Source organism: Lepidochelys kempii, chromosome 1, assembly GCF_965140285.1.
Source record: "Lepidochelys kempii isolate rLepKem1 chromosome 1, rLepKem1.hap1, whole genome shotgun sequence".
Lineage (NCBI taxonomy): Eukaryota > Metazoa > Chordata > Testudines > Cheloniidae > Lepidochelys > Lepidochelys kempii.
This window is the reverse complement of record NC_136380.1, coordinates 69,103,583-69,117,032: the sequence shown is the minus strand read 5'-3', so window position 1 is coordinate 69,117,032 and position 13,450 is coordinate 69,103,583. Positions and strand designations below refer to the sequence as shown.

The 13,450-nt window shown below is 41.8% G+C and overlaps 1 protein-coding gene across 1 annotated transcript in view; it reads left to right on the top strand.

The window, feature by feature from the left end:
• The window catches only part of DIAPH3 (diaphanous related formin 3), a 504,443-nt gene that overhangs the window by 44,646 nt on the left and 446,347 nt on the right, over nucleotides 1–13,450 (top strand). Inside the window, exons 4-5 of the mRNA XM_073325081.2 lie at nucleotides 7,535–7,639; nucleotides 13,145–13,275. Coding sequence (XP_073181182.2) covers nucleotides 7,535–7,639; nucleotides 13,145–13,275 — 236 coding nt within the window. The remainder of the gene's footprint in view (nucleotides 1–7,534; nucleotides 7,640–13,144; nucleotides 13,276–13,450) is intronic.

Below are 13,450 nucleotides of genomic sequence, written 5' to 3'. Positions count from 1 at the left end.
CAAGAGATGTTAAGAGTAACAAGAAGGGTTTCTTCAGGTCTGTTAGCAACAAGAAGAAAGTCAAGGAAAGTGTGGGCCCCTTACTGAATGGGGGAGGTAACCTAGTGACGGAGGATGTGGAAAAAGCTAATGTACTCAATGCTTTTTTTGCCTCTGTCTTCACGAACAAGGTCAGCTCCCAGACTGCTGCACTGGGCAGCACAGCATGGGAAGGAGGTGCCCAGCCCTCTGTGGAGAAACAAGTGTTTCAGGACTATTTAGAAAAGCTGGAAGAGCACAAATCCATGGGTCCGGATGCGTTGCATATGAGGGTGCTAAAGGAGTTGGTGGATGGGATTGCAAAGCCATTGACCATTATCTTTGAAAACTCATGGCGATCGGGAGAAGTCCTGGAAGACTGGAAAAAGGCTATTGTGGTGCCCATCTTTAAAAAAGGGAAGGAGGGAGGATCCGGGGAACTACAGGCCAGTCAGCCTTACCTCAGTCCCTGGAAAAATCTTGGAGCAGGTCCTCAAGGAATCAATTCTGAAGCACTTAGAGGAGAGGAAAGTGATCAGGAACAGTCAGCATGGATTCACCAAGGGCAAGTCATGCCTGACTAACCTAATTGCCTTGTATGATGAGATAATGGGCTCTGTGGATGAAGGGAAAGCAGTGGACGTGTTATTGCTTGTCTTTAGCAAAGCTTTTGACATGGTCACCCACAGTATTCTTGCCAGCAAGTTAAAGTAGTATGGGCTGGATGAATGGACTATAAGGTGGAGAGAAAGCTGGCTAGATTGTTGGGCTCAACGGGTAGTGATCAATGGCTCCATGTCTAGTTGGCAGCCAGTATCAAGCGGAATGTCCCGAAGGGTCGGTCCTGGGGCCAGTTTGTTCAATATCTTCATTAATGATCTGAAGGATGACTGCACTCTCAGCAAGTTTGCAGATGACACTAAACTGGGAGGAGTGGTAGATACATTGGAGGGTAGGGATAGGATACAGAGGGCCTGAGACAAATTAGAGGATTGGGCCAAAAGAAATCTGATGAGGTTCAAGAAGGACAAGTGCAGAGTCTTGCACTTAGGACAGAAGAATCCCATGCACTGATACAGACTAGGGACCGAATTGCTAGGCAGTAGTTCTGCAGAAAAGGACCTAGGGGTTACAGTGGATGAGAAGCTGGATATGAGTCAACAGTGTGCCCTTGTTGCCAAGAAGACTAACAGCATTTTGGGTTGTATAAGTAGGGGCATTGCCAGCAGATTGAGGGACGTGATCATTCCCCTCTCTTCGGCATTGGTGAGGCCTCATCTGAGTACTTTGTCCAGTTTTGGGCCCCACACTACAAGAAGGATGTGGAAAAATTGGAAAGAGTCCAGCGAAGGGCAACAAAAATGATTAGGGGACTGGAACACATGACTTATGAGGGGTTCTAAAGAGGATAGATCTAGACTATTCTCAATGGTAGCAGATGAAAGAACGAGGAGTAATGGTCTCAGTTGTAGTGGGGGAGGTTTAGGTTGGATATTAGGAAAAACTTTTTCACTAGGAGTGTGGTGAAACACTGGAATGCGTTACCTAGGGGAGTGTTGGAATCTCCTTCCTTGGACGTTTTCAAGGTCAGGCTTGACAAAGCCCTGTCTGGGATGATTTAGTTGGGGATTGGTCCTGCTTTGAGCAGGGGGTAGGACTAGATGACCTCCTGAGGTCCCTTGCAACCCTGATACTCTATGATTCTATGACAGGGCCGTCCCTACCTGTACGCAAAGTACGCAGCTGTGTAGGGTACCAGGAAACTTGGGGCAGCAAATATCCTGGTTCCCTGCTCGGCTGTGTGCTGCTCCAGCCCCTGCCCTGCCTATTCTCCATTGGCCCTGCCCCAGCCCCACCCCAGCCCCGCCCACACTTCCCGGAGGACTGCAGCAGGGCCAGACCTGCACTCTCTGGCGGTGAGAAGTGCAGCAACCTGGCCCCACTGCGCTGCTGAGGGGAAGTTCCCCCTCCCATTGCCCCCAAGCCAGCTCCAACGCCATGGAGGCCTGGGTCCCACACCCTTCCCCTCATGGTGGGGCTACTTAGGGCCCCAGAATAGCTAGGAATGGCCCTGCAGTGGGACCTGAGGCTTTGCTTGATAAGAGTTGCAATTGGTACAGAATTACTTAGTCAGCTTAGTTCTCAGTGCCCTGGCTTTGAGAGTAGATAAGTATCCGATCAGGATAAGATACCGTAGACAAATATGACTGTTTCATGTCTAAGATCTTTTTATGGATCAGGTCTATTTGGGATATCATCATAGTGGCGTTTTGAGCATAATAAAAGGATAGAATTCTCCTTTTCTAAGAACAGCTGGATACTTCTGAAGTATCCTCCAGAGACCATCCTTTTTTTTTTGTTTTGTTTTTTGTTTTGTTTAAATGGGCAAAAGTGGGCCTGCAAAGACTAGGGCAATTCCAGAAGAGCAAATAGGGAACAAATTTTAGAAAGAAGGTTTAGTATGTAGATTACAGTAACTTTCGTTATATAAAACTAAAACCTATTTCAACCACTAAGATGGTGGGCTCACTGAATTTTATAAGCAAGAATGGTAAATCTAATTACATAAATGGGAAAAAGCTCTATATAAGGCCCTTTGAGTACTTGATCCCTGTTTTGGCTTGGAGTAAATTTTCCCTTGTGGGTCTGAGGACAGAATAGGCCCACTGGTCCTGCATGTTGTAAGAGTGTGACTGGAGAAGGATGGGCTCCGCCAGGTTAGAAATTTTCCCAAGAAATACCATATAATGAGCAAGTCAACGATGTCCATAGCGAATTAATCACAGCCCAGGTTAATAATGACCGCACCATCCATCTCCCACCAGGGCAGACGTGACAAGTATTCTACTGGTGTAACCCCAACAAAGAGGATCTGTGGAAGAGATAACATCACCATAGCCACATGGAATGTAAGAGCACTGAGAAAAATAAGAAAGTCAAAAGAACTTGCGTACGGAATGGAATGATGCACTTGATATCTCCTAGGAATCTCTGAGATCAGATGGAAGAACTTTGTTGAGATCTTTTGGAAGAAGCCATGTGCTCTATTACAGGGTAGAGGAAAAACATCAACGGCATAGGATTACTTGTGCATAAAGATGTGAAGAATTCAATATTAGGATGCTGCCCAATGTCTAGGAGGCTTATTTCCATCTGTCTAAAGGCAGTACCATTTAATATCACAGGGGTACAAGTCTACATCCCTACAACAGACTGACGAGTAAATTGAAGGTTTTTACAATCAGCTCCAAGACATTGATAAGGTACACAAGAAAGATATCCTGACTATACAAGGAGATTGGAATGCTGAAGTGGGTACTGATGCACAGGCAGTTCGGTGAGATTATTGTGGCCCTTTCTGAAATGTGGTAACCAATGAGAGAGGATTGAGACTTGTGGGGTTTGCCAGCTATAACAATCTGGTTCTTGCAAACACATTAGGAGCATATAAAGCATCCAGACGATCAACATGGCATGCACCTAATGGTCTATATAACAGCCAGATCGACTACATCATGGTGCAAAACAGATTTCATTCTGGGATTAGCAGAGCTAAAACAAGGAGATTCCCTGGTGCTGATATTGGATGTGATCATGACCTTTTGATGCTAAATTTTTGGCTGCAGCTAAGGAAAATCATCAGGTCAAAGTTCACCAGAACCGTTTGACTCTGAAAGTCTCAGAGACTGAAACATTGAAGAGTCATTCCAAGCAATGATGGGCGGAAAATGTGCTCCGCTGCTTGCTCTCGAGGAAGACCTAGAAACAATGACCAACAATTTTAATGCTTCAATGAATGAGGCAGCAATGGGCATCCTTGGGAAACATCGTACGAAGACAAAACCATGGGTCACAAGTGTGTGATATTAGCAGAGAGCTTAAGAGAGACAAGAACAGCACTGAAAGAGCTGATAAATACAGAGCAATTGGCAGAAAGATCAAGAAAGGAATGAAGGTGGCCAAAGAGATATGGATTGAAAAACAATGCTCTAAAATTGAAGAGTGTATTAATAATAAAAATAGCCAACAAGCCTTCCAGGTTCGGAAAAATGGACCAAAGCTAATGCAATTCAAGACAAAGAAAGGAACAGTCTTAAAGAAGAAAGGGTCATCATCAATAGGTGGACAAACTACTGGTCTGATCTATACAACCACCAGACACATGAAGATCCGAGTGTCTTAAACAGCCCAGATACAACAGAGGAGGATGACTTTCCAATACTGCGTGAAGAAGTGGACACAGCTGTGAAATCACTCAGGAACAGAAAGGCTACAGGTATTAACATCCCAGCTGAATTGATGAAATTCGGAGAAGAAATAGTAATAGATGTACTCAAAAAGATCTGGCAGATGGGTGAGTAGCCCTCCACGTGAGCACAGTCAGTAGTCATCACTCTGCCAAAGAATGGCAACCTGCAATTGTATCAAAAATACCAGACCATAAGCTTAATCAGCCATCCTAGCAAAGTGATGTTGAGTCATATTGAACAGATTGAAGCCACAAACAGAGAATATCATTGCTGAAGAACAAGCTGGTTTTTGTGCTGGAAGAGGTACCGCAGAACAGATTTTCAACCTTCGTGTTCTATGTGAGAAGTACTTACAACACCAGCAGGACATCTACCACGTCTTTGTTGACTTCAGGAAGGCGTTTGACAGAATATGGCACAAAGCTCTCTGGGCAACCATGAAGAAGTAGTGTTGGTTGTAAGCTTATTCTTACCATTAAACAACTGTGTGCCAAGGCCAGCAGTGCAGTTCTTGTCAATGGCGCAACAGGAGAATGGTTTCGCATCACTGTTGGAGTCCGACAAGGCTGCCTTCTTTCGCCCACACTGTTGAACATTTACTTGGAGTGCTTAGTGACCGATGCCCTAGAAGATCACGTGCACAGTCAGCATTGTGGGGTGAACAATCTCAAATCTTTGGTTCGCTGACAACATTGATGGCCTGGCAGGCAGCAAAGATGAACTTGCCGACCGTGTGAAATGTTCAGATGAAACCTCCACAAAATATGACATGGAAATCAGTGCAGAGAAAACCAAGCTGATGACAAACAAATGTGATGGGATCAGCTCACATTTTACTGTCTGTGGACAAGAGCTGGAGACAGTAGAACAGTTGAAGTATTTGAGGGCAATCATCACTGATGAAGAGTCCAAGGCAGAAATTTGGGCAAGAACTGTGCAAGCAACAGTGGCAAAGCTAAAGCCAATTTGGAAGAATAAAAACATCTCTCTGGAATCCAAACTGAAACTCCTGCGTGCACTGGGTATCTCCATTTTTCTCTCTGCGTGCGAGACAAGGACCCTTATGGCAGAACTTCAACGGAAAATACAGGTAGCACAGATGAGATGCTTCCGTAAAATCCTGGGCATCTCCTACTTCGACCACCTCACTAATGAAGGGGTCCGCAACCTCATCGCCCATCACCCAATGTGCTGGGTCATATGACGACTGAAGAAGCACAAGCTGAAGTGGTACGGCCATGTAAGAAGATCATCTGGCCTATCCAAGATCCTCCTCCAAGGGACAGTACAAGAGCAGAAAAGAAGAGGTAGACAGAAGAAGAGATGGATTGACAATATAAGAGTGGACAGGAGTGGACTTCACGGAGACTCAAGCACTGACAGACAATCATCAGGGGTGGAGACAATTGGTTGGTTGCTCATTAATGATGGTGCCCCAATGACCAATGCGGTTATGGAAGTGGTGGTGATGGTGATTGAAGAAATTTTCAACATATGTAACATGAAAAGAAAATGGTGTCTCTCCCCACCCCCAAAATAACAAACCCTGTTTAAATGGTTCCTGATACCATTTCCTTTAAATAATATCTTTTAGAGTCTGGAAAGTGTGTGGAATGAGAAGCAACTTTAACTATGTTATGTTCTGCATGGGAATATGGCTAAATATTTTAAATCTCAGTGGTAGGACAAAAATGAGATTACAAATAGATCCTTTGGTACTGCTTTTGGGTCTCTCAAAAAAGACCCCATTCACTGAACCAGACTGTTAGATCCTTAGGGTGTGATATGGTTATATACTTGGCACAATTCACTGACTAAAAATAATGAAAACCAAATACTTACTTCCTGCCTTATCACAAAATAGTAGCTCTCCTTGCACCTCTCCTTCCCTAAAAGCCGAGGAGAACAGAGTTGTTCGCAGCATGTCTTGAAGGACCAACAGAGATGTGTATGTATGATTTCTGACTAGGCTGAGTCAACAGCTGCCCCATCTTCAAAATTTAATGACTAGCAGTCGCCTTGCCTGAACTGACGGAGGTCCATCTCATGAGTTTAATCTGAGAATAGCTGCAGCAGTCTTCAATAGCCTTGGATGACCAGGTAGTGTCAGCATCTAAATATGCCTCTTTTCACATTCAGCTTGTAAGCTATATGTGTAACTTGCTCCCAGCTGAGAACCTGGCCGCAGTCCTACATATATTTGTCAGCTCAAGGCCGGATTATTGTAATTCACTGTATCTGAAGCCAAATGTGAAGATGACAAAGCACAGGCTCCAGCTTGCAAGGAATGTGGCTTCCCACCTTCTGCATGGTTTAGGCAGCTATGACCACATCAGGCCAGTGCTTGAGTCCCTTCACTGCAGTGGTTCTCAACCTGCGGCTCGCGGGACATTTGTGGCCCAATCAGCCCAGGACTGTGGCCCATATGACATCCTCAGGACCATATCGGTAGCATTGGATGTGGTCCACAATGGTAAATAGGGTGAGAGCCACTGCTCTGTCTCCCTAGTCAGCTTCTGATGCTGATTTAAGGCTTTTATTTTAATTTCAAAAGGATCAATAGATTGAGCCTCCATGATGTTGAAGACTAAATTTTGACCTATGAACTACTGCGAGGCTTCACCCTTCTAGGATAGTGCAGATTCCAGATCCCAGGATCTGTATTTTTTGCCCTAATCTTGCATACATTTTTCCAAAATGACTGATACTGCAGTCTTGATTTTTGGTGCATATGGTTACAACTCTGTGGTACTCTTACAAGAGCCTTACTGTTTTGGGTGATGGAAGAGGAGGTAGCGTGACTGTGCTGTTTGCATCTAATCTGAAATACAGGTCTCCCACCCCAACACTGGATCCAATGCAATGTGTCCATTTTGCATATGATTCCTAGGAGGAGATTAAAAGGGAACTACTACACTGCTAGTGCTTCTGCACTGTAAAGTCCCTACAGGACTAAGGTTACTGTGGTGTTGCTGAAATTGCCAAATAGGGCGGGTAAAACCATGACACATTTTCCTTGAAAATTAAAGAGAACTTTTTAAATATTTTTTCCTATTTCATGGTTTTAAATTGCTTAAGTGGATATTTTGTATTTGATTCTTCGGTTTCCTCATTGTTAGTATTCGATTTTTCATAGGTTTTTTTCCTTAAATTTCACATTTAACGTGTTCATATATACCTACTCAGTAAAGTGTAGGACCTCATTAAGATCCTTATCGTCAGACACACGGATGGCTAAATCAAGTTTTTTCAATTTTTTCCCATAGGAAGATATGAATTTAAATGAAGACAGAAAAACACCTTTGCGAGAAAAGGACTTCAATACCAAAAAAGAAATGGTGATGCAATATATTAGTACTGCTTCAAAGGCTGTAAGTATATGTCACTTCTAAAATACACCAAAAATATGCTTATGAAAAGTTTAGTGTACTTACTACTTTTACATGCATGTTTGGAGGGATGATAATGCATAATTGAGTTATTTAATTTTTTGGACTAATATCAATCCTTAGATGCAAATGTCCTAAAGCACCACATTTTAGTTTTGTTTATATCTTTAGGTAACAGTGGAAGTTGTCTGTATATGTTGGGCAGAGTTTATCCTGTAAGGCAGTGTTGCCCAAACTTGGGACGCCGCTTGTTCAGGGAAAGCCCCTGGCGGGCTGAGACAGTTTGTTTACCTGCCGCGTCCGGAGGTTCGGCCGATTGCGGCTCCCACTGGTTGTGGTTCGCTGTGCCCGGCCAATGGGGGCTGCGGGAAGCGGCGCAGGCTGAGGGATATACTGGCCGCCACTTCCTGCAGCCCCCATTGGCTGGGCACAGCTAACTGCGGCCACTGGGAGCTGTGATCAGACGAACCTGCAGACGCGGCAGGTAAACGAACCGGCCTGGCCTGCCAGGGGCTTTCCCTGAACAAGCGGCATCCCAAGTTTGGGAAACACTGCTGTAAGGTAAAGGTATTACTGTCAATTGGGACAAATAAGTTCCCTTGCAAACATCTGACACTTCAATTACAGTGTTACTTTGCAGTACTATTTTAAAGTAACTTCGTTTTTACTTGGCTGATCATGCATCCTTTAAACTTGACTCTATTCTCCATTTTGTATTGTTTTAGTTAATTTCAATTTGTGCAATGTTATTTAGCAAAATCGAAGGTGCATACTGCAACAGACCAGGGTCCATCTAACTCGGTATTCTGTGTCTCACAGTGGTCATATAGACACACAAATGTCAATTTTTATTTTGAATCCTACTTAGTTCTTGATCTTAGTGATATTGAGGCCATGAGTTCCACAGACTACTTGTGCGTTTTGTGAAATTTTTTTTCCATATTATTTTAAATTTGCCATTCTTCAATTTCATTATATGACCCTTACTTTAGAATTGACAAGGTGACTATACATGTCTGATTGACCTTTTCAGTATTGTTGTTTGTTTTTGTGTACCTTTATGATGTCACTATTTTATTTATCCTCTCTTCAGTGTAAATCATTTCTTTTCTATTTCTCTTTGTAGCAAATATTTTTCATAGTCCAGTCATTCCTGTTGCTTTTACTCAGTTTCTCTACCCCCCATTATTTCTATTGTATCCTTTTTGTAACCCATATTGAACACAGTATTCTAGGTGAGGTTATATCACTGATTTATCTAAATGACATTTTCACTATTATCCACTCCCTTCTTTATGCATCCTAGTACTTAGTTTGGTTTTTGACCACCGCTACACTGTGAGCAGAGGTTTTCATTGAGCTTTACAGTTTCTCTTCTGAGTTTTTGGAACCAACTGGGAACCTAGTAAGTGTTGTGACTACTTGAAACAATACACACGAGAAGGAATGATTTTATATTTGTCAGTACAGAATTTCATCTGCCACTGCTCCTCTAGTTCACATTGCAAAACCTAATTGATGTATTAGATGAAACATAAGATGTCAAAATAAAGTAAAGGTTTGCAGATTTTAGAAAAGTCTTTCAAATGAATCCAATGTGGAACAGTTCTACGTTTTGAATTAGTTTTTGTGACATAAGTTGTACTTGTATTGGAAAATTTTTGGGCACTCTAATTTAGTGACCCAAGAGATGAATGAAGTATGAATTCCTTGATACTGCTCGTTACCAATGAGATTCAAATGAAGTAAATGTTTTGTTCGTGGAGAATACATTTTGTATGGTCTAACTTGGTCAGTAGTTTAAAATATTGAAATCTTATTTTGGCATCATGACTCTGAAATGTAGGAATTTCTGCATATGTACCCTACTGGCCAGCATGTTACATGTCTTGCCCTCTGTGCTTAATTGATAGATGAGTCTTTTATAGCCCCCGGCTATTGAGCTTAGTTCAAGCTGTAGAGAGTCAGGCATTTAGAATTGGAGGTGCCTACTTCAATCAATGTTGTGTTAGCCAAGATGGCGGTCATCACATATAGGTTACATTTTCTTTCCTTCTTGATGGATAAATGTAGCACAGAAATCACAGGTAATTTTGGTGACCAAATAAGGAGCCGCTCCATTCTTCATTGCAATATATAGTGTTATAGTACCACCACTTGGATACCTTTATTATACGTTACCTGAACGGGCATGGCTTGGGAAATCCTTCAAGGCTTTCACTTACATTCCTGTCCCATGCAGTGTCAAATCTTGGTTGCGCACCATGGGCATTTGGACCAGTGACTATCAATGCAATGTTTCCAGAAAGCTCTTCTGTAAATGGATTCCCCACCCTTTTCTTCTATTGTTAGGAGTAATAAGGGCTTGTATATTGATCCAGTCTACTGTACCAACTATGTTTACTAGCTTTTATTATTATGAATACAAACTACATTAACGCCTGGGAGCGCAAATCATGGACCATGGTCCCATTGTGCTAATCACTGTATAATAACAAAAAGATGGTCCCTGTCTCAAAGAGCTATTAAAATTTGTTTTCATGTGGATTTAATGTTACAGCTGGAATAAATATGGCATTACTATACAAGTGTGATGCAAAAACCTCTTAAAAGCCATCTGACAAGGGGATGCAGCAAACCATCATGTACTGAGTTCTGGCATTTGCTCCCTTGCGGTGGCATTGACAGATGAATCAGTATATCATGCTGCAAATAATCATAATTTCTTTTGCTTTACTCTGACCACATCAAAATGCCCCGTACAAAATAAATGCACAACCTCTGAGACAGAGATCCCTTCTATGAAGGATTCTCCCCCTCCATCCCTTTTTTTTAACAAACATCTCTCATCTGAGACCTGCACCAAACACATGTCTTACAGGATATTTATCTATAAAGAGTAACATGTAAGAGATTTACAGAGAGCTCCTAATGTGAGAGATTTGTAATCATTGTGAGATGTATGTATGGGTAATATTTAAGGAGTAATGTATTGATATTGAAAGTGTGTTTTACGAACTTGGAATAGAAATTGGTCACCTGGAGATAAGATGTCTCAGTGGTGGCCCATTTGGGTGGGGGATGGGAGAGTTGTCACGCCACCCCTTTTGGCTATTGATGCAATGCGCAACTCAATAGCTTTGAACAATATTAAGATTTTGAATGGGAAACCATCAGAGGGAATGATAAACTATCTAAACCACTTAAAGGTTAAAAAAAAAAAAATCTTTACAACAGGATAAGGATAAGCCCTATCTGAGAACACAAATAGTAAGCTGTTTTCAGTATAAAACAGAGGAGAAAGAAACACTCTGAAGAAACCATTCACTGAGGAAAATGCCTCGTGGATTGGGGGGTGTTTTTGTGAATATTTGGATCCTGAGAAACTAGCCAGCTGTGCAACAGATGGAACTTTTTGGAAGAAATCTACTTTATTAGATATGAGAAGTAACTATGCATAAATGTAGACCCAGGTTTGCATTTTATGATTTTGTTGTGTACTGTAACCATTTGTTTCCACAACTCTTGTTGCTTTCATCTTTCTTAGAACAAAACAAAAGTAAGTTCAAGTGCTCACAAACGCTGTGTGGTTTAGAGCAGTTGTGGTTTAAGGTAAAACTGGTAGATAGGGGTGTACTGTACCTCTTGGTGCAGATGATCTGGCATTTCTGAGAGTATCCAATGTCAGGGGCTGGATTTCACAGGGGAATGATTCAAAGCAATTTTGGGCATTGGGATGCACCTGTTAATGTGCAAGGCAAAGTTAGGGATGGTATAGTCCGGAAGAGTGATGAGTGGCAGAAAGGCAAGTGGCATTGGGGAACTGATACCCAACTACCATAAGAGAGACTACCTTTTGCTGGAGTCAGGATGACTTAGTCCTGGATGCCCCGATGGAAGGATCTGCGGTTAACTCACCCTGTCAGTCTCAGCAGGGGGCCACGCCCCCTCACTACTGTTTGGCTGTCCAACCAAGCTTAAGGGGGAATTAGTGCTTTCAGGGCTCTGACCCCTGCTCTTGGTGGGGCAGAGCGTCAACCACTCTTATGAGGCTCTGGCCTTCTGTCAGGGCTGAGCAGTAACCAGTCTAGAGAGCTCAGGCCCTCAGCAGGGCAGAGCAACTAACGGTTTTAAGTGGGTCTGACCCTTGGGGTAGGACAGGGCAATAGGCAATCTTTCACCTGGCATCCTGGCTCAGGCAGATGACAGAAAAACACAGGCCTCAGCCTAAGGTGGGAAGGCTGTGGAAGTCTAATATTGCAGGAGCCGCAATATTGTAAATGAAATAGGGCTTATAATATTATAAAAATTAATCCAGAGTATGCAGATGAGTTGGGTGTATATAAAAGGAAAGGTAAATACTTGAGTAGTCCAAGGTATTAACACTTACGTCAACTTCTAATCACTATAAAATTCTGAAACAAAATCAACGATACTTGGTTAACTGTGGCAAAAATAGTATTACAGAAGGGTAAAATTAAAAAAAATTTTTTGCTGATGTAACTTGCATTGACCAAAGTTTGTAGTGTAGACATGGTCATAGAATTGACACTGTTGTCACAGGACACCTCAACACTTTACGATGCGAAATTAACTTTCTTCCAGGTTTGGCTTAACTTTTAAAAAAAGGGCAGAGCATTAAAGCATATAGATTAATATGGTTAAATAGTTCTGGCTACTTGTAGACATTCCTTGAGTGCCGATATACCAGGTTTGTTGGACAAAACCTACCTTCAGTGTTACACATTATACAGTGTCTGCTTTCCGGACCCTCAGTCTTTCAAAAAAAGTAACGAGTATGGGTAGGCGTCAGTGGATTAGGCATGTAAATAATGATTTCAACACTTTTTATTCTAGTCACTTTTCTCACTACCTTAACTTTTTGAGATCTGTAAAGATAACAAATTTACTCAAAATGTAGCATACGTGGAAAAATGAGTATCTTTGCAAAAATTATCTTGGACTTAGTTCATGAAAAATTACCCTCTTTTCTATCATACTTTAATGTTTTTATATTAATAGAGGTAATCAAAGGGTCTGCTGTTTTTCAGGTTAATGAAACAAGTAGCCATAATACGCCAAGTTTCTCACCTCATGTAATACATTTTGTGGTTGAATTATGTATTTTTGGTACATACCGTATATTTTTCTCACCTCCTTTGTTATGCTGTTAACATTCATTTACAGTTGAAATATGCTACACTGAACATACCTGGGCTTTGTCCTACTGACAGATGTTGCTCTCTGACTCTCGCTTGGTTCATTTGCAGTCAAAAATATGTACTGAAAACTCTGAAACAACATATGATTCAAATATTTCCACCAGTTCGTTTTACTCATATTTTCGAATTATGTTATAGTAGTTCCTAAAATGTTTTTATTAAGCATCAGGAATCAAGGTTTTCTCATAAATAGCAACTGTATTGGGTCATCTGTATAAACTAATTGTGTACCAGAAAGAAAATCAGTGTGACTTTCCTCTTGCAGGGAAGCCTCAAGAGCAGCAGACAGATTACAGCACAGGAATTCATCCTGGAACTAAAATCTGGAGCAACAGATGAAAGACTTGTCACTTGCTTAGAATCTCTACGGGTGTCTTTGACCAGTAACCCTGTCAGGTAATGCCTCCATCTGCTAGGGCATATTGCAAAGTTTAACAATGTTCTGTAGCCTTTTATCATAAAATTTTATAATAAGAAATTCTCTTCTAAATAAAATGAATAGGTGGATTTTAAGTATGCATACTTTGATGGTGTTCGATCAATTTACATATGGTAATACTATTTGTTTCAG